This window comes from Siniperca chuatsi, linkage group LG7 (genome assembly GCF_020085105.1).
Source record: "Siniperca chuatsi isolate FFG_IHB_CAS linkage group LG7, ASM2008510v1, whole genome shotgun sequence".
Lineage (NCBI taxonomy): Eukaryota > Metazoa > Chordata > Actinopteri > Centrarchiformes > Sinipercidae > Siniperca > Siniperca chuatsi.
Window position 1 is genome coordinate 11660949 of NC_058048.1, and position 20700 is coordinate 11681648.

The window sequence follows — 20700 nt, forward strand, 5'->3', positions numbered from 1 at the left end:
ACAAATACAGTAAGTCATATCTAATGCTGCTGTTTTTACACTTTCCACAAAAAATGAAATTGCACTGAACATGTTAGTAGGTTTATTTATCCTATAAGTGATTGTTTTTCACATTTATGTATCCAAAATGAATATTAAAAGTAATTGTTTTGGGAATATTAAATAAATGCCTTATGCTGGATTGTACTGTTACTTTTTAATACATTCCCTAATGCCATGATTATTAAACTTCAATATAATTTACACAGCAATAATTTACAGTTAATTTTACTTTTACATTAGTAAGGGGGCTTGAAATCACTGTAGTGTGACTCTAAGCTACTGCAGACATGCTGTATTTTGCAAAACCTTTTCATGTCTATAATGATAGTAGCTTTGATTACAAACTATTTGTACAGTAGCCTAAGATGTTATCATAGGATTACAAGAAGTCTTTGTCATGGGGGAACTACAAGTCTCCAAACCCTCCACCCTCACAAGCCTGGCCGCTTTTTGATCGAGCTCTCCGGCGACCAATTGATAAAATTCACTCCTCTGAGGGCGGGAATAGGGACATTTATGATCTTTCGGAGGAGGGACTTCCTTCGGAGAAGCAGTTGGATGCAGGCATCTGCTGGGCTGACACGTAACTAAAGTTAAAGGTGCTATGGAGGCCTTGTCGGGGACTTGAGGTTTTACTTTTCCCATAAGCGTCTTTGAATTGCGTCGGAAAAGTCTGCAAGGGGAAACGGAAAAGCAAGCGGGAGCCGTGAGCCTCGGTTTGTCCTGCATTTCAACAGCGCAGAGCAGCAGTTTGACGTGAAGTCAAGCGAAAATCTGCGCGGATACTTTGAAGTCACAGAGGGGAGTCGTGAGTGGATGTGGCTATGCTAAAATAATGTATCCATCGGGAAATATTCGCACTTAACTCGTATTTTCTGTTTGGAAATGCTCGGGGAGTGAGGGGAGGGGGGGGTTTCTTCAGTCTTCACCAGGAGGTAAAAAAGTTGAGTCGGAAGTTTCCAGCAGCAGAGACGGGGCGTTCTCGTGCAGACAGCGGGGAGGGGTGCGGGTCCAACATGGGAAACGGGGTGTGCTCCCGGAGGCAGCGGAGGATCTTCCAGTGTCTCCTGCTGGTCACCGTGGTCTGCGGGATGATGTACGCGGGGATGATATCGTATGAGATGCACAAACAGCTCAAGAGGACGGAGGCGATGGCACTGAAGTATCAGCAACATCAAGAGTCACTCTCGGCACAGCTCCAAGGTAAACACAGTGACGGTGATGTGATTTAATGTTGTCTCCGGACGCGTTATCGAGGTGAGCGTTAGAACTCGTTCTCTTATGAATGTCGCGCCAGACTCCACTAACAAAACTGCAATGTTATTGCTGTCGTGCTTGCTGTCAAACGCTTACACCTCTTAAAACAAAGTTGAGGACTTATTACGATTATTCGCGGACCACAGTTCAATTCGGCAGCCAGTTTGCACCTTAAAGCGTCAAAGTTTAGTTCATCTTAACCAAAATAGACAGTGGGTGGTGGTAGTTGAAACTGCATCGAAATAATCGCTTATATGTGTGTGTGTGTGTGTCAAATGCCAGAATGACTCCCTCAGTCACTGAAACTGTCTAATGTCTGACCTAACTGGACTGTAACTACACTGTATAGCCAAGCATTGATTTACCAAGAGCCTGTACCTTTGACCTGGAGTCATAAACCAGGTTATGGTATGAACAGATTGTCCAACAGAGAGTTCATGGCTGGACAGGTCTTCCTCTTGGATATGCCTCTAATTAGACCCCAGTTTACCCAGAAGAGAGGGCTACTGCTCACTAGAGGCTATGATACACACCCGCACACGCGCACACACACACACACACACAAACACACACCTGGTTGTAGTCACTGTGTCCCCAGGCTCACCTCAACAGTATAGAGATTAGCATACCTTAAAATCTTGAGGTCAGCCAGAACATCTGCTTGTGTCAGCCACAGCTGGAGGAACAGATGAGGGGGAAAAAGGGCACATTCACTGTGTTTTCAAGCAATGGTTTGTGAAGCACAATGTGACATACAGTAGTAACTTGTTGTTATAACCATTTTATGGGTGAGTCAGCAGGGTGCTGCACCACCCTGGTGTTGTGTGTTGTCCCACATACTGCCATGGCCCTACTGAAGACAATATTGTTTGCAACACTTTTAATTTTGACATGGCCAAATTGTAGTTTTTTTCAATTCTCCCTGTCAACAGTTTAAGTCTTACCATGAATTCCAGGTATATTTGTCATTGAATGGTTTGAACTTGATATAAAAATAAGCATTTTGCATGTTTCGCAGATGTTTAGTCCCATGTTTGCTGAATAAAATGGTGAAAAGTGCCTGCTTAAAGTAGCTTGTTTTGTCTAATCAACAGTATAAAACCCCCAAATGATCAATTTAGTTTAACGTAAGACAATCTTCACAACTGAGAAGCTGCAACTTGTTGAGTGTTTTGTATTTTTGCATTAATCGATAATCAAACTGGTTTATGGTTAATTTCCTGGCGATCTACTTATCAATTAATCAACTAATCATTTCAGCTCTAGTTCCAGTCCTGTGTTTAAAATTTTGTTTGCCTTTGGATCAGAGATTGTTCTTTTATAGTATCTCTGGCTGCACTTAAACATCTGATGAGATTCCTGCATTGTAAAGATCTGTTGACATTAAGTCACCAGTTATTTAGTTACAGTCGTAAAACATTATGACTTCCAGTAAAAAACTGCAACATTCACACTTGAAAATTAGTAGATATGGACTAATCTATTTGCTTTATTGCCGTATCTGGAAAATAGTGACGCTCATATTAGTAGACCTACAGTACTGTATGTCTCCCTGTATTATGTGGAAAATGTTTCTATTAAAAACCTTACTTCAAGAACTTCTTGTGTGCCCCACCTCTACAAAAGATTGGACAATCTTGTCCTACAGTAACCTCACTAATTTACTCCCTCCACATATAAACACACCTAAACACACTCCTGCTGACAGGATGGGAGGTTTTGTGTCATGCCATTATGCCATGAATTTAAAATTAAGAGCTGGGCGGAGAGCCCACTCCTGCATGGCTTCATCTATTCAGATCAAGGTTTGTGCCCACATCAGGGAATTAAATAGTGTGTTAGGGTTTTAGCCCAGACTCTGGACCTGTTAATTTAATGCAGCCTTTGATCCACCTAACCGGCAGTCATCTCTCCCTATCATCCACAGCTTGGTCCAGCAGACCAAGGAGCCATGGATTTGCCCTTAAACTCCGACCTATCACGTTTGTAAAAGTATATTCACACACACGCACATGGGCCTGTGTTTGTTTTGTTGTCATGTGAAGCAGTCTGTGACAAATTACACTGTTCAGCAGTAAATCTGACTTGATAGCTTTTGGTGGTAGTGGTTATGGCTTTCAATTGGGCAGCCTCACATGAAACGTGTCATTTCTACCTCCAAAGCATTAAGTTCCTTTCATACTTTTTACTGCGTCCACTTCTGAGACAAAGGAAGTTGGGTGAGGGTGGACCCACATTTAACAAGATAAAAGAACAAACTGCTTTCAGTAAGCCTAACCCACCTCCTTTCAATATCTGTTTTCCTCGAGCTAAACAGCTTATTTTAATCAGTTTCAGGTCGTTGTTATACAAATGGCTCCTATTTAATTTTTTGCAAAGCTAATGTATCCATAAACAGAGAGCATGGCAGGATGATGTGACACTTTGAATGAAGTGGGCATTGCTTAAGTCCATTTGCATTGCTCAACTTGTGCACCACACCCTTACTTTCATTGTGAAGCGATTGATCATTCAGCCAATCACAAGGCTTGGGCCACTTGATATCCATGGCTGACTGCTTCTGTTTGTTGTGTCCTATATTTAGAGGCGGGCCCATAGCTTGAGGGCTGTGAGCCAGCCGCATTGATTCACTGTTGCCCACTATAACCACACGCTGGCAGTTGTCAGTCATTTAAAAGGATCAACTGGCACTTTGTGGTTATGTATGCACTCTGACAAATGTGTCTCTGTGATTTAACACCCATTCACTGCCTCCCACACACATCATTGTTTATATGTTATTTGCAAAACATTAATTAAATGGAATAATTGTATCCATCTCTAAATGGGTATATGTTGTAATATTTTTTACATCACCAACACTGTTGTCGCCTGCTGTTTATTGTAATGAATGCTCTTGTCTCAACAGATGGAATGGTTTGTTTTTATCCATGAGACAAAAGGAAATAAATACTTTTGGTGTTTAAGTTAGAGATGTACTTTCTTCCCGGATTTAAGTTTTTTTTCTTGCCACTGTCGCCATGTGCTTGCTCATGGTGGGATTTGTTGGGTCTCTGTAAATAATACTGAAGTAGAAGTAAACCCGGGTGCTAGAAGCGTTTTTTGGTGTATGCACCAGGTGAGCAATTGGACTGAATAGGCAGCATCTTTGGGTCCAGTATCAATGTCTTATTAAACATCCATGGCGCACACGGAGGAGAGGAAAGATAGCAGTGATGGGAATTCCAGCCCTTTTTAGTGAGCCAGATCATTTGGCTCAGCTCTGCAATAAGAGCCGGCTCTTTCGGCTCCCAAACGGCTCTTCATTTAGTGCCACTTCTGCTAGTCACTAAGTTACTTTCTTATTTGTTGCAATAAATAAATATGCAAGATTCTTCATCTGCAATACATTGAAATAGTTTTGCCGCCAGTAAGAAAGTGCTGCTGCAGGATGAGACTACAATCAAACTTTTCAAAATATTTCAAAGATGGTGCGTGCTTGTTTTTCCGGGCTGTTCTAACAAACAAGTGTCCTTCCTAGTTGCACTTTATATGCTGAAGAGCACTGCTGTACCCAGCCATCAGGTAAGATAGCACTGAATACCTACAAATAGTTCCCACTCTTGGCAGCAGTAGCTCTCCGGGTCCGTGGGTATGGGCTCTCCGTTTATACATCTCCACCACGAGGTAGCCTGGGCTCTCTCTCGGCCGCCAGCTCGGCTTCTGGTTTCCACAGAAGTTTCCCCTCTGTCTCTCTCTCTTTCAGCTTATTTTTTAATACAGTGCACTGCAAAGCAGCATGTATGAGTAGGAATACGCGCCGACCCCCATCTACTGTAGGTAATACACTGACTATCGATAAGTGCCTCATACAACCGCATTTCAAAAAAACCTGAACTATCTCTTTGACCAACTTTTAATTATTCTCCTCTCTTTACCTTGTCCTGTAATGTTTTATAAATAGTTGTTTATGTGAAGCACATTGCATTTCTCTATTTATGTGCTATGTAAATAATGACTTTTCCTAGTGGCACTAATTTTAATAATTCAAATGCACATTCAAAAGACATCCTTTTTTAGACTGTAGCTTCTTTGTAGCAGTTGCCTGCTTGTCTGTGTTGTCCCCTAGAGAGAGGGTGTGTGTGGAGTTAGCTGAGCTAAGAGCAACATGGCCTCATCTTTGGCACGACTCACTGCTGAGAGGGTACAGAGCCTCCAACAAGCAGAGTAAAACCTCCCTAATCTCATGTAGCTGCACATCCATTTGATCAAGCTCAGATGTATGAAGAAATTCATGCAATCAGTTTAGTTATCAAAAGAAAGAATTTGAAGTTTGTTGGATTTCAGCCATTTTTACAGGTATTAAACCTGAAGGTCACATGTTACTTCTGAAACAGTCTTATGATGTGAAGTTATGGCTCACATCATAGTAGATAATAGTGACAAGTTTTAAGTTATTTTCCAATGTTGTTGTTAATAATAATAATATAATAATTTATTATTATTATTATTATTACTATTAATAATAATATAATTTATTAATAATAATTTAATAATAATAATAATAATAGTTGTATAGCACTTTTCAAAACCCATGTTAAAAAGGCTTTACACAGAACAAATAATAAAAACAAAGATACAGGAATAAAGTCAACACAACAGAAACCAGTGACCCAGACATACAATAAAAATATAAAATATTTTTTAGATGATAAAAACAGGACTGGACGAGCTTGTTCATATGATATTCAAAAAACCAAATCAGAAGAGTCATGGGGCTTTAAGGGGAGATATATCCAGGTATCATCTGCATAACAAAGAAATGCAACACCATCTGCCTATGATGTGACCATGGGGGAATCATATCATACAAGGAAAATTGGTCCTAAAATTTAACCCTGGGGCACTCCACATGTTATCTGGACTAAAGAGGAGGTGCTGCCACCAACTGAAAAACCTACAATCTGACAAATATGCTGAAAACCACCGCAAGTCTGTATCACATATACCAACCCACTGCTGAAGTCTGTTATCAAGATGTCATGATCACTGTATCAAGTCTCAAGGCTGCACTTAAGTCAAGTACAATGAGAATGGAGCAGTCTCTCGCATCTGCATTCATTGAAGGGTCATTTGTGACTCTTGAGAAGGTTTCTGTGCTACAATTTTTCTGGAAACCTTATTGTCTGACACGCCTTCCAGAAGCTGTAATTAAACTTTTCCGAGATTTGGCAGTAAATGGAAGTTTGGAAAACGGTTTGTAGTTATTGCAGATAATGCGATCAAGGCCCGTTTTTTTTTTTTTTTTTTAGAAGAGAGCTGGACACAGGCTGTCTTGAAATAGTCAGGGACACAGACAACAGAAAGGGAAGTGTTCACTATATTGAGTGGACAGGGGGCAAACACATCCCAAAATTCTAATTAAAATTTAGAGGGCATGATATCAACTGGACTAGAGGAGGGTTTCAAAGGAAGCACAGTGTCCACTAGTTTGTTAACCCAACAGACAATGGGGTAAAATGGACAGTACAACAGTATCTAGAGTGGAGCTACAGAGACAATTTAAATTATTTACTAGTCTATCAATATCAGCAGAACTGGTTTCAGAGACGGTGGCAGAGAAAAGAGAAGAACGTTTTGCAGCTGTTTTCTCATTAAAAATGCAAACGTGCACTAACTGTTTCCAATTTGCAGTTTGAGCCTGGAGTATGGTGTCAAAAATAATACGAGAATGATGTGAAACACAAAGATCAATTAAGTTGACACGTGTAAACACAAGCATTTCAAGCATCACAGATGAGAGAAAGTCAGAGAAAGCAAGCACTTCAAAACTTGAGTAGTCCGCCATTAGTTATAGTGTGGCATTTGAAACACTCATTAAAAACAACAGCTAAACCTCCCCCATGCCCACTAAGTCTGAGCTGACTAATAAAATCATGTGAAGGAGGGCAAAGCTCTGACATCAAACAGTCATCACCAAGCTGTAACCATGTCTCTGTTAAGAACATAAAATCAAGCTTAGCTGAAATAATGAAATCATTCAATATAAAAGTCTTATTAGAGATGGAACTCACACTGAGAATGTCAAACTTGTCAGACTGAGCCTGTGGTGCCGCTGTTTGTTTAACTAAACCTCAGATTAGAAGGTCCGGCTGTTGAACAGAGCTCGTTATTTTCTACCAGATGGAAAGAGGAAGAAATGTTCTACATTATTAGAGGCTAAAACAGTTCCATTAAATAACCACCAAGCTATTTAGTTAATTAGTGGAAATTTTTTGTTTGTCCTTTTATTAGTTTAGGTAGCCATTAGTTTCCTTATTGCACCTTAATACCAAGTCTGTGTCTCATTCTCTCTCTTACAGTGTGTGTCTGTCTCTTTCCCTTCAGTCTCTCCTGGTCTCTGTTTATCCCTCCTTACTTGTGCCTGTCTCATCTGTCTCTCCATTTATTTTGTTGCTATTACAAGATTGTGTATCTTAACAGTTTATCCTGAAATCAGGAGGAAGAGCAGCCACATCATCAGTAACGTAAAAGAACAAAATAGTTGAATGTCACATCACTCATAAACTGTATTGCCATACAATCTTTTTTCTCTCCACTTAGTGAATGAGTTGCAAATAGTACTGTGTGAAGATAGTGTTCATAATGGCTAACACATTTCTGTTTTGAATGTATGAAGTATAACTAGCTTCTGTACATTTCTAAACATGTGTGATAATTGCTTTACTCCTTCTTGATCTTCTGTTATCATTAGTATTCTGAACAAACTGTTTCCGTTATCACTAGAAAGCATTTGCATATCCAAAACAATAATACCACACACTAAAATTGAAAATCAAGTGAAGAAAGCTAGTTAGTGGAAAGCTATTGAGTGAGGGACTATTATCTACTAAATACATTTATTCTCAAGTGCTCTGATCAAAGTGTAGATATAAGTATAGATATAGTCTGTATGATGAAAGTGGAATTTGAATCTGAATCACGAGAAATGCATTTGAATGAAAGTTCATATTTAAATAGAGTAATACACATATTCACTTTTTAAGACATTGCATTCACTTTTTAAACAGTGCTCTGTTTGTCTGTCTTATCATCCCGTTCATTTTGTGTTTCTTAAGTATGTTTCTTAAGTTTGTTTCCATTTCTTTCTCCATTCACCTCCTCCTTCCTCTTTTGTTTCATTTGGTGGTTGTTACTTGCTCTAACCTTGCTTCTGCCAGAATATGTACAAAGACACACACTGAACCTAAACAGTCTGTTTTTATAGATTGTTCAGGCTTACAGGACTTTTCTTTAAACTTCACTAAGGAGATTGCTTTTCAGTGAGGCTTCATTTGAAAGGACAAAAGCAAGAATGTAGCAAGTTGACAAAAAAGGACCTGCAGCATTCAAACCTGCCGTTACTTATTCATTAGTTGCATTGTTTGTGTGCGTGACTTATCTGTTGTATCAGCTTCAGAACACTGTATTATTCTGTATTATCTCCATCCTGTGGTCTGCTGCTACAATGACCCTAATTCCCCACAGGGATTATATCCATTTTATTGGATTTAATCTTGAATCAGATGAAGGTGAAAAATGGAGGGAATTGGAGGGAAGAATCTGTGTGAGAGTGGGGAGAGTTTAGAGGAGGACAGCCGGGATTAGAAGTGAATGTAAGAGCTAACGCAGGATCTCAGTTCAAATAAAGAGGGATACGAGAGCTTTCAGGCTATGAAGGAGCTTTGGGGACTTTATTTTTTGTTTTTTACAAAGAATTATGTTCAAATTATTTACCATAGAGTCACCTTGTCGAAGCATCTCTCCTGTAACCATCTTTACTTCCTCATGGTTTTACTACTGCTTGCGGCAGACACCACCCACCAGGCAGGCACAGAAGCAGCCTGAACCAAGCCAGTGGTATTTGTAAACAACTTTTTGACCACCAGCCTTGTGAGGAATACCACAGCTTTCTGCCGATGGAGGAGCTGTCATGAACTGAGATCACAGCCTGGTTGAATAAATATCACACCTGGCTCTCATATCAACTATGAAATGTGCATCCTCTTTCTGTCTACCTCTCTGAAAGGACAGTTTAAGCGTCTGTGAGTGCAAATGTTTTGTGCAGTGTACGTATTTGTATTACAGCTCTCTTTTTTTTTTGTTTTGTTCACCTATCACCTGGGCCAAACCACTCACTAAACCTCTGTGTTTTCTCTCTCTCTATCTCTCTCTCTCTCTCCCTCCCTCCCTTCATTTGTCTCTGCTCTCCATGTTCAGTGGTGTATGAGCATCGCTCGAGGTTAGAGAAGTCTCTTCAGAAGGAGAGGTTAGAGCACAAAAAGGCCAAAGAAGGTGAGAAAAATAACCTCTAAGCTCAATTCTGACTCTTGATATCGCCATTCAAAGGAGCTGTGGGAACTATCTCTGCTTATCATGTGGTAGAACAAATATTAGACTGCAGTAAAGCATAATGCTTACAATCTTTTAATGACATTATTATTGTAAGTCACTTTGGACAAGGGCATCTGCTAAATAAATGTAATGTGTAAATTAATTGTAATGTGATTTAATGTAATACTAGTATTTCAAGTTTTAGGGTCATTGGTTTTTACCCACCTTGAACATTTTCACAACACCATCTGCAGCATCAGATATGTATAGAAGTATAACAGTATGGGTGTTTTATTTTACAACACAGTGGTGTGTAAGAAGACTTCTGATTCAGGGACCATGTGTAATTTTTGTCAATGGACTGAGGTATTTTATGAAAATGTGGGATTGAGTTTTTGTGGCGTTTACAAGGCACCAGAACGAACCCCTTGCTTATGTAAGTCAGCATCGTAGCGTTGTTAACGCACAATTTTCCGTCACCTTGGTTAAAATGAACTTCTGTATCCTAGATTATCTGGTTTATAAACTGGAAGCACAACAGTCACTCAACAAGGAGAAGGTATGTTTCCACATACTCTGCTATGACTAAGTATCATCATTTAAAAATATCTTTTATAGACCGTTTAATCTGTCTCTTATCACCTGCCCTCCATGTTTTTCTGTCTGCTTGCACTGCTTTGTTAAATTGTGAAGTGTTTGTAGCGTAACCTTTTGTTGTGTTTTGAAAAGCGTTACACAAATACTGCTGCTGCAACTGCCACTATCAGCTATAATTCATCTCTTCACCATTATCTGTTGTAACAGTACCAGTAAGCCTGAACTACAAAGTCACTAGTTTCATTTTTTCCAATAATTGCTGAAATATGAAAGGTTTTTTTGTTTTTGTTTTTAATTCTCAAACAGCAAGATTCCAGCAGCAGATTCAATTCTCTCCAAGTGCAGCATCAGATGCTAAAGGTATAGATCATTATAATAAACTCATACACAAACCCTGTAGGCTTCTTTATTCTTGTCATTAACGCAGACATCCTCATATTTAACCTTCTTTCTTCCTGTCGTCCATTTGCATACACTCTCTGACTTTACCACACTTCATCCTTCCTCTCTTTGGTGTAAAGTTTATGTGTGGGAGAAGGGTTTCAGCTTTGACGAATATACGCTTTTTATGTGCTTTTATATAATGGGGGAAAAAAACAAAAACATAGGCCATATGATGACAATAGTCTTTCGTCTTTGTCAGAACCAGCATGACGACCTGAAGAAGCAGTATTACGAGCTGCATGACCAGCACCAAGTCCAGGGCGAGGACCACAGCCGGCTGCTGGGCGAACACAGAGAGCGCTACGAGAAACTGCAGCAAGTCAAAGAGGTGGAAATCGCCCAACTCAAAGGTACTGATATCACACACACAAATGTTTTTGTTGTTGTTGTTACTGTATTTTAACAACATTCTTTTTGCACACCCATACACACACAGTATCAATGCAGTAATTAAACATTCTTACTTTGTCTCCATCTTCTGACTCACTAAAATACTGCATGTCTGAAGTCAAGTGTAAGTGCTTTATGTTCAGACTTAGAAAAATGTTTTGTTGTATTGTGCCGTTCAGCATGTAGTTAAAACTGTCCTCTGCTTCAAGCCTTATTACTTAAAACACATTTTCCGTATTGTTAAAAGATATTTATACACACAACTACGTGGCCAGTGCTTCGAGCAGGAATCTGAACTGACAAGTGGAGCCAGGGATTGTAACATGAATCATAAGGATGAAAAAGAAACTCATTATTTTTGCAAATGCTTTGCAGTAGAATATTGTTCTTGTTTCATGTGTTTCCTGTTTAGATGCATGCTTTCTGTTAATGTGTTTGCCTGTTTGTGATGGCAGATAATGTATATAACCTGCGAGAGGAAAATAAACAGCTGAGGAAAGCCCACCATGACATTCACACACAGCTACAGGATGCACAGGTTAGAATAAATCTGTTCTATTCTATTTGTTCCCTCTTCTTTGTCATATACATCTGTCAACTTCCTTTTAGTATGAAGAGACATAAAATGTGTGCTGTCTCTGAAATTGAAATAAAGTTGTCACTTATGCGTGAAAATGTGACAGCAAAATTGGGAAAAACACACGTTGTCTTATCGTAAATTTGACTTAAGATAGAAGATTTTGGGCAGTAAGGTTTAAGCCTTACAAAAAAATAAATTCATTCTTGCTGTTTGGTTGCACGTGTGTGTTCAGGTTCAGCATCAGGACCTGAAGGCAGCCCACAACCAGCTCGCACTGACACTGGAAGACCACAAGAGTGCGCTGGCTGCAGCTCAGGTAGGACAGCAGCTGTGGAGATGCAGTCTCATTGTTTACTCCAGTCACTGAATACAATAGCTGATTGATGCTGACTTGCTGCATCACAAGTATTGTTGGTCACATATTTCTTTATCCATCGAGTGTTGCAGATTTTATTGCCTGGAGCGAGCAACGGCTCCAGGGAAGATTTTAACATCTAGTTGATAGAAAGACAGGAGAGTCGCATTTAAATTTGTCATGCAATTTGTCTTTTTAGCATGTTAGCAGTGAAGCTACAGAGACTAGGGCAGTGTTAATGGAGTAAAACAGCCAGGTGATGGGGAGTTTCTGTTACTGATGTACAGTTTGTCATTAATCTGGGGAGAACTGAAAGACAGACACGGTCATATTTGAAAACTGAAGAGTGAGTCCTGTAACCAGTATGTCCCCAGAGATGATTTAAAAGTTGACTCCTGATGCTTTATATACAGTATAAACCGCTATTAGGATCAAGTGCAACTAAAACATTCTCTCCTTTGCTCTGCATTCCTCTCAGCCTTACTTTAACCTTCTCATTAAAGCAGAAAAAAATGTTTATTGCAGTTGACTGTTTAATCCGCAGTAGAGAAGAAACAAAGATGGCCGAGGTGTTGCTTGATTTTTGGGTAATTAGATCAGATGTTGCTGTTTCTCCCTGAGAGTGGCCTTTGAAATGCCTGAATGGTTTATTGAACATACATTTTTTTTTAAATGCTTTTGTCCTCACTCACTCTCCTCTCTCTTTCTGTCTGTCTGGATTTGCTAATTTATTTTAAAGGCTGTCCTGCTTTCCATCAGTTCTTCTGGTTGGACAAACACACAACTCTTTCCTTCACTCCAGGGGGTTTGGTTCAGTCAGGGCTGTCAGAGCAGTGCATCTAAATCACGTTCCAGCCAATCAGCCAGAAAGATATAATGAGGGGAGTGGAGCGAGACAAAGAGAGAGGGGAGGAATTTAGAAAGAATTTTTAGAATTTAACCCCCTGGCCTGGTTAGAAAGTATGTCTATGTAAAGAGTTTGGTGTCATTTAGTGGTATACTAGTCTAAACTGGATGGTCAATTTGAGATGAATGTGTTAAGATATTAGACAAAATTATGGTTTTTCAGATGCAGGTGAATTGGCCATACAGTTGTTTTTTAGCCACATTTAGCAGCATGACTCTAGGGATGGCAATGCCGCTCTGTTGGACAGTCCACGACTTTGGTCTAACCTGAAAAATCTTAACAACTATTTGATAGATTGTCTGTAAATTTGGTACAGATATCCATGGTGCCCAGAGGGTGAATCCTTATGACTTTGATGATTGAATCTGACTTTTCATATAGTGCCATTATCAGGTTGAGATTTTAATCTGTCCAATACTCACATTTATGATCAAATACATACAACACTAATGGTGTTCCCATCAACCTCGGCTGTACTTTCTTATTAGTGCTAATTAGCTAATGTTAGCATGCTAACATGTTAAACTAAGATGGTGAACATGGTAAACATTATACCTGCTAAACATCGGCATGTTAGCGTTGTCATTGTGAGCATGTTAGCATGCTGACGTTAGCATTTAGCTCAAAGCACCGCTGCGTCTAAGTACAGCCTCACAGAGCTGCTAGCATGGCTGTAGTGTTGTTTCTGTTCCAAATACAGTGAGAACAGTGGTGGGATTGTTGTCTTAAGCCCATCATTCATTAGAAGACATTTAGTTTGACACTCTGACATTTAACATCGGTCACAATACTTTTTTGGTACGGATTAAAATGTACAGCACTTCTTGAAGAGTTTTTTGCATGCGCATACCTTTCTCCTTTAACTGATCGAAATCTGCCACTGAAAACTGTCAAGTGCAGAAAGCTGGCATCGAATGACTGACTGTTCAGATTCATAGACTCTAGAAAAGCATGTTTAAATTTTTCAAAGTAAGGTACCAGAACTAAAGTATCATATCAGCACTAGTATTGAAAACATGTCAAACAATTTCCAGTCTATTCTGACACAAGTCCTAGAGGTTCATACATTATAGGAATTTTTGAATGCTGAGAATCTCGCAGCATCGCGCCATTCCCCCAGGATTTTCTCTCTTAGCCCTCCTGAGCTTGTGTATGTTGCCCCCTTTAGGTGCAGTTGGATGAATACAAGCAGCTGAAAGAGTCCCTGAACAGGGTGCCCAATCTGAGACTGCCTGAACAAAACCCTGCCCCCCAGCAGCCGCAAGTAGCGGCCATAGCACCTGAGTCCCATATTCATGAAGCACAGCAGGCCACAATACTGGAACAGCCACACAAAGAGGAGCCCACCCATGAGAAAGATCACCAAGCCACTGAGTCCAGGGTAATGTTGGATTCTTTTGGATCACTGTATTATCAAGACAAGAGGCATACTGTAAATATGAAACGGCACAAATATAATTATTTGTTACTTTGTCCTCAGTTGGACCATCAAGAGGAGGAGGTGCATGCCCAGTCTGAGACCCAGCACACCTTGTCAGACAAAGAGGAGGATGGAGAGGGAGATGCCGAGAGGAGGAGGGAGCTGGCGGAGGAGGAGATGGCTCAAGCAGGACAGCCTCAGAAGCTGGAGGAGGACCCGGACCAATCACAGGATGAGCAGCAGGAAGAGGAGGAGCCAGAACAGGAACAGCTGGACGAGAATGCCCTGGACCGACAGAGACGCCAGCCACAACCGGTCAGAGCTGGTTTAGACTACTCAGTCAGGGTTAAAATGGGCCTATGGTGTCGTTAAAATAGTTTCAGATTAGCTTCCTTGAGCAACATAACAAACCTTCGAATCATAAATTAGTCATGTGTGTCCTTGTCATATTGGGGACACAGTTACATTGAAGTGCTAATCATTTATCTTTAATCCCAGAGGAACCAGAATAAATTACAACCTTTCCTCAGTGTTTACTTCTTTGATTAATGACAGCTTGCTCATTATGTGTTGTGTTCATTGTTGTATGCTGTCATTTTCATCTATTAAACTTTCCCAAAGGATAAATTATACCTTACCGCTGCATTTATGTCTCAAATTAGCAGCAACTCTGTGTGTTTGATTTGCTCTAATGTTTTCACATGTTGTTCCTTTTTGCTTCTATTCGTCTTCTCAAAAGGGTCCCCATCAGGAGGCCCAGCTGCAGCATGAGGCGCACGACCAGGTGGAACGTGTGAAGTCGGCCTACGAGCAGCAGCAGGAGCAGCAGCGCCTGGAGGCTCAAAGGGCCGAGGAGCGCAGGCAGATCCAGAAGCATCAGGAGGCCCTGCAGGTCCAGAGAGACCAGGTGCTCAAGGAGAGGGAGCAGAGGCTGAAGAAGGAACAGGAGAGAGAGCAGCAGCAGCACAGGGAGGCCGACAGACGGGAGCAGCAGCTGAGACAGGAGCACCAAAGGTCAGATTTCAAATCACTTAAAATCAGGTGCTGAAATTACAAAAAATATAGTTTCTTACTTAAACTCAGAGGGATCGAGCGATGCAGATAGTTTCAGTTTTATGTGTCCAGTTTTTAGGATATTCACCTCTGAGGGTGGTTGCTATGCCAATACAAAGGAGCAAATTTTGTAAATTTGGATGTCTTCAAATTTTAGTTCTGAACGCTTTTCAAAGCACGTATTAACTTTACAAGAAAAAAGTGAAATGAATGAAGACCTTTTAGTCTTGTTGCTACGTTAGCTCAATCCATCCACCATCGGCCGTGTCACCTTTGACCTTTGAGTGTGTCCAGTACCAGTATTCTGTCCTGAAGGTTTTCAGGTCAAGAAAGAAATTCCCTTTGACAATAATTTAACACTCTCTACTGGGAGATAGTCCATGAGTGGCCTCCAAATGTTCTTAAATGACTTATCATTGCCTTTTTAAGCACAGAGCTGATCCTCTCATGTGGAAATACATTAAAGATCTTTTTGTGTGGAACACTTAATGAGACTAGGATTGCATTGATTAACCTCAGCAATAATAAAATCTCCTTCCTGCAAACTGGAAGTAGTAATTTACAGTGATGTTCTCACCAAACGAATTATACTCTGATCCTGGCAGTAACACACACATCCATAATCCAGGAGGAAACATTTGACTCTTTGATTAAATTTGTAAAAAGACGAAAGGGAAAATTCTATGGGAATTTTTATGCAGAAATGTGTACTTAAGGGCAAACGGAAACAGTTCTACCACACAAATGATATACAGTATCTTATGTAGATGCAGCTAGATATGTGTTGATAACTCAAAAGAAGTCTACTGAACAAAAACTGCTATGTGGCTAGGAGTATTAGCCACATAGCAGTGTGGCTAGCACTTTTAAACACACTGTAGTACAGTAAGTACACAAGCACATTTCTCAACATTATAAGCTCTGTTTTGGTATGGCTCATAGTGCCTGTGCTCTTCTGACTGCCCTGTACTGTCACTGCTGTTATTAGGAAGAGGACCGAGTATGAGAACATGGACAATGATATTGTTCAAGAAGAAGATGACCGTCACACTGACAATGAAGAAGGTGAGACAGAAAGATTAAAAATCCTGGGATCCAGATAAGATACTTCAGAATGTTTATCATATTAATATATTAGCAACATAGCATCAAATATTTGTGTGTGTGTGTGTGTGTGTGTGTGTGTGTGTGTGTGTGTGTGTGTGTGTGTGTTAACAGCGAGAGATATTCATATGTTACATGAGGAGGAGGAGGAGAAACAAGAAGTGGATCACAGGGTGCCACCACATCAGCAGGTGACTGTCTATCTATCCATCCCGCTCACTCCATCTGTTAACGCATGCATCCTTATCATCCGTCTATCCTTTCAGGTCCTTCAGTCACTTAACATTCACACCAGTGTATCATGTGTCATACGTCCATTCAGCCATTCATCCAGAAATTGATTCTTTCATCCTCCCTGCCCACTGTCCTACGCTGGCATATTCATCTTCCACTTGTCAGTCAACCCAGTGATCTATTAAGTCTTCTGAATACCAACAAGGCACTTAATACAACATTAGAGTACACTAACTGCCACAGTCAGTTTTATTCTGCCAAACAGTTATTAATCCTCCACACCACAGTTTTATTGCATTCATTTTATCATATCTCTTGCTCTTATTCTGATGTTAATGCATCATATATTTTCATCTTATGCAAATGTTAACCCACTATTACCACTATTATTGTATCTCTCTTCAATTCTGTGTTATTTTACTATGATCTCTTCTTCTCTAGGGTGCTGATGTTGAGCTGGACCCTGAGGACGACCCCAACAACCAGGGAGAGGATGAGTTTGAGGAGGCTGAGGATGAGCGGCCGCAGCACAGGGTCACAGAAGAGGAAGAGGAGGCTATAGATGAGGAAGAGGAGCCGGCAGCGCCAGCCCAGCACATAGACACACACCCGGGCCCCGAACAACCTGCTGTGGAGGAGGAACTGGTGGTGAGTAAAGGGCCAGAGAACGGTCAAATACACAAACTATGTTCACCATCAACAGAAGCAGCTGCAGAGATTAAAGAGAGAAACAAAAAAAAAAGAGGAAAAAGATTAGAGGTTGGGATGGAAACATTTTGAGGGAAGAAACCTCAGGATCTAGGAAAAGAAAGTGTCTTTATAAAGTAGTGTTTTAACCTGTGTGCGTGTGATTTGTGTGTGTTCAGATAGCTGGAAACCCAGATCAACAGGAAGACACACTGGATGACCAGTACCAGGAGGAAGTAGAGGATGAGGTGTGTAACACTCGTGCTCTGATGCATGCTTTACATATTTACTAAATACGAAAGATACGAAGGAGTGAAAATGGCATATAGGAAAGGCTGAGGCAGATTCACTCTCAAAACTAAACAAACATGTATAGTATGTCCACCAGGAGAACATAGCCCTGTAACACATTTGTAATATGGATCCGTTTACTACAATGCAAGTTTAACTGTATCTTTGATCTGATTTGCTGTATGGTTTTTATGTTTTTTTTATTTTACTCCTAGAAGGATATTTTTATGTGATTCTTTTGTCTCGTTGTTGATGTCCCGAAGGCTCAGGAGGACATAGCTGGTGGGCAGATTAGAGAGGAGGAGGTGGAGGAGGAAGGAGAGGATCCATATAACGAGGAGAATGTAGAACAGGTGGGTTCTTTTGCGGGGAACCAGAGTCAGAGTATTTCTAGCTTCTTCCTCAAGGCACCCAAAATTCTTCAGTACTACATTTAGTACTGCATTTAATTATTTACTTAACATTTCAAAGGAGTTCCAGTCTCGTCACTATAGTCAGTTTTCTTGGATCCAGCATCCAGTGGCCAGTAGGAGGCTGCATCTTAATGCATTTTCAGTTTCAAAATTCAGCCATGGTGGCAGCAGAGCGTTACCATTAATAATTGGTACATTTCTACAGTGTAACTGGGGAATCCATTCTCAATCCCTGGGACTTTTTTCCTATCCCAGCTCCTGAAACAGTCACAGGAGAAACCACCTGTTGTACATGGTAAAAATGTTTTGATATCACATCTGGAAAGTAATATTTAAAACACTGACGTATTAGCTGTTTTGGCTCCACAAGGATGGAGCTGTGTTAGCATGCTTGTGTTTTGTCCCTGTAACTTGAACCTTGCCCGTGTGTGTCCTGGTAAATGAGTGAGATCAGGTGTTGAGTCTGTCGGGGTGTCAGGTTGCCACCTGGGCTTGGTTTATTTCATTTGTCCCGAGAGGAAATCTGTTTGAATGGAGAAGCTCACGCACATTTTATAACTTTAAAATCTACCAAAGCTATTCTAGTATATTTATTACACCGTGTTGTAAAGTGGGTAATGTACGCTGGGTTGATCTTGATATTTCTAAGAGGTCATTTTAAGAAGTGATATGATGAGTTGAGTAAAATACAAACCTTCTGATAACCAGCAGCCCAGCTGTAAGGTCCTTAGTCCCCACGCATCTATTACCGACTTGTCTTTCATACTCAGACCCAGCCACCTAATGAGTGAACGTACTTATGTTTCTCTGTAATTTGAGCTCAGTGGAGCTTTCACTCCATTCAGCTTCATTCATCCACTGCTGTTCAGTTGGTCTGGCTCAGGTGTTTCAGTTGAACCTTTACACAAGTGTCTCTGCTTCCATTTATTAACAATAGAATTAAAATCCTCTGTGTTACAATCCGATAGGCAGATAAGCAGGAGAAAGATGCCAGTATGTTAAGACCCTTTCCCCTGTCACAGTTAGCTATGCTATTGTTATGCCTACATACTTGGTTTTCTCTACTCCTAATCTGTAAAATGGCACGACATCATGAGTTGTTAAAGAGGTAAACACAAAGACAAATAATATCATTTACACGTAAGTTAAATTGTGTCAGTAAATGTGAGTAAATTTCTGAAATTATCATCTTTAGTGGAAAACTATCCGAACGTTTGCATATAGTGGCCATTAAATAGTCTTGTGTGTTTGTGATTTGATCCAGGATGAAGTAAAAAACCAGGAGGGACCAAGAAAGGAGGGAAATCACAGAAAAGAGGAAGAGAATTACGAAGAGGAAGAAGAGGAATTAGAGGAAGAAACGGCCGGTCGAGACAAGGGAACCAATCGGAGGGCAGAGATGTAAGACGGACGCAGACTTTAACCAGTTGCAGTGCCTTTTTGGCTGCCCATGGAGCCTATCAGGTCTTTCCTTCCCTTGTTTCCCAAAGGAATAAAACCAGCCATCCATTCAGAATCCCAATTGGGATACTATGCCTGGAAGATGGGATGCTATTTCAAACTCAGTGGGGATGGAACTGAGCAGCTCACACTGCGGAAATGGACAGAATTCTTTGAGCAGAAATGGGACGTATACTGTAATTATTATTATTATTTTTAATTCATTTACTTTCCTGTCTACTCGCATGTCTGCCTGATTGCCTGTCTGGTTCTGTTTCTTTAACAGCAGACAGGCAGAGAATGTATTTCTATCATGTGCTACCTTTGAGTAATGTGTAAAGAAAGCAAAGATAAATTATGTTATTCTGATGTCCTCATGTTCAGGCCTTTTTATATGTATGTTTTATGCAAACAGTTGTATTCTTTGTAGAGCTCAAATTTAAATGTACATCTTGTCATTCCAATCGATCGAGTTGTTTTCTGTTATTTATTGTTGATTGTAACAACTCTGACAATCTTAAAAAGGTGCAACATTTCTTTTTTCATGTCACCTGACTCGTTTGTGTCATAATGGCTTTTACCAACTTCTTGAAGCTGATGCACAGGAGTATTTTCACTGGATATTTCTGCAAATGCCAGTCAAAAAGACATTTCTGATGAAGCCGTTCTGTGCTGAAAGTGTCACACTGACATGTGCCTTTCCATTCTTGGAAACCTCTTCTAGGTTTTAGTCATTTTACATTTGGAAAAGCATGTCAATAGGACAGGAGAGATAAGAGCATGCCAGTTAGTGCTGAGCCTCTTGCATATTGCTTCAGCATAGCCTTAAATGGAGAGCTGTTTCATGTCGACTGCTGGTGTGAATTAAATTCACAAAACTAATGCAATTTACGTCAAAATCTCAAAAAAAGTCTGCTGTACAATGTATAGTTAAATAAATGCTGACAATTTGTGCATTTTTCCACCAGTTATATTTGATACAAATAAGTGGGACTTTGATTGTGTTGAACCAAGTTTGTCACCTGAATGGGGTGTGTGTGCGTGGAATAAAAAGATCGAAGGATTTCAGGTAATTGTGATTGTGTTGTCTGATTCTGTACTTTCACCTTTTTGAAGATACAATTTAAATTTAAA

At 40.2% G+C, this 20700-nt stretch overlaps 1 protein-coding gene across 2 annotated transcripts; it reads left to right on the forward strand.

Moving 5' to 3' along the window:
* Nucleotides 1-580: 580 nt before the first annotated feature.
* On the forward strand, nucleotides 581-20639 carry golim4a (golgi integral membrane protein 4a). 2 transcript variants are annotated; one of them, XM_044203738.1, is made up of 16 exons: nucleotides 581-1245; nucleotides 9538-9612; nucleotides 10161-10210; nucleotides 10555-10608; nucleotides 10892-11042; nucleotides 11538-11620; nucleotides 11895-11978; nucleotides 14093-14305; nucleotides 14405-14659; nucleotides 15084-15358; nucleotides 16386-16462; nucleotides 16616-16692; nucleotides 17177-17383; nucleotides 17602-17670; nucleotides 17977-18066; nucleotides 19391-20639. In XM_044203738.1, exons 1-16 carry the CDS (start codon nucleotides 1059-1061, stop codon nucleotides 19529-19531), a joined length of 2088 nt encoding a protein of 695 aa, XP_044059673.1. In that variant the 5' UTR covers nucleotides 581-1058; the 3' UTR covers nucleotides 19532-20639. The 2 variants fall into 2 exon arrangements, with proteins under 2 accessions (XP_044059673.1, XP_044059674.1); XM_044203739.1 differs by lacking the exon at nucleotides 17977-18066.
* The last annotated feature ends 61 nt before the right edge of the window (nucleotides 20640-20700 follow it).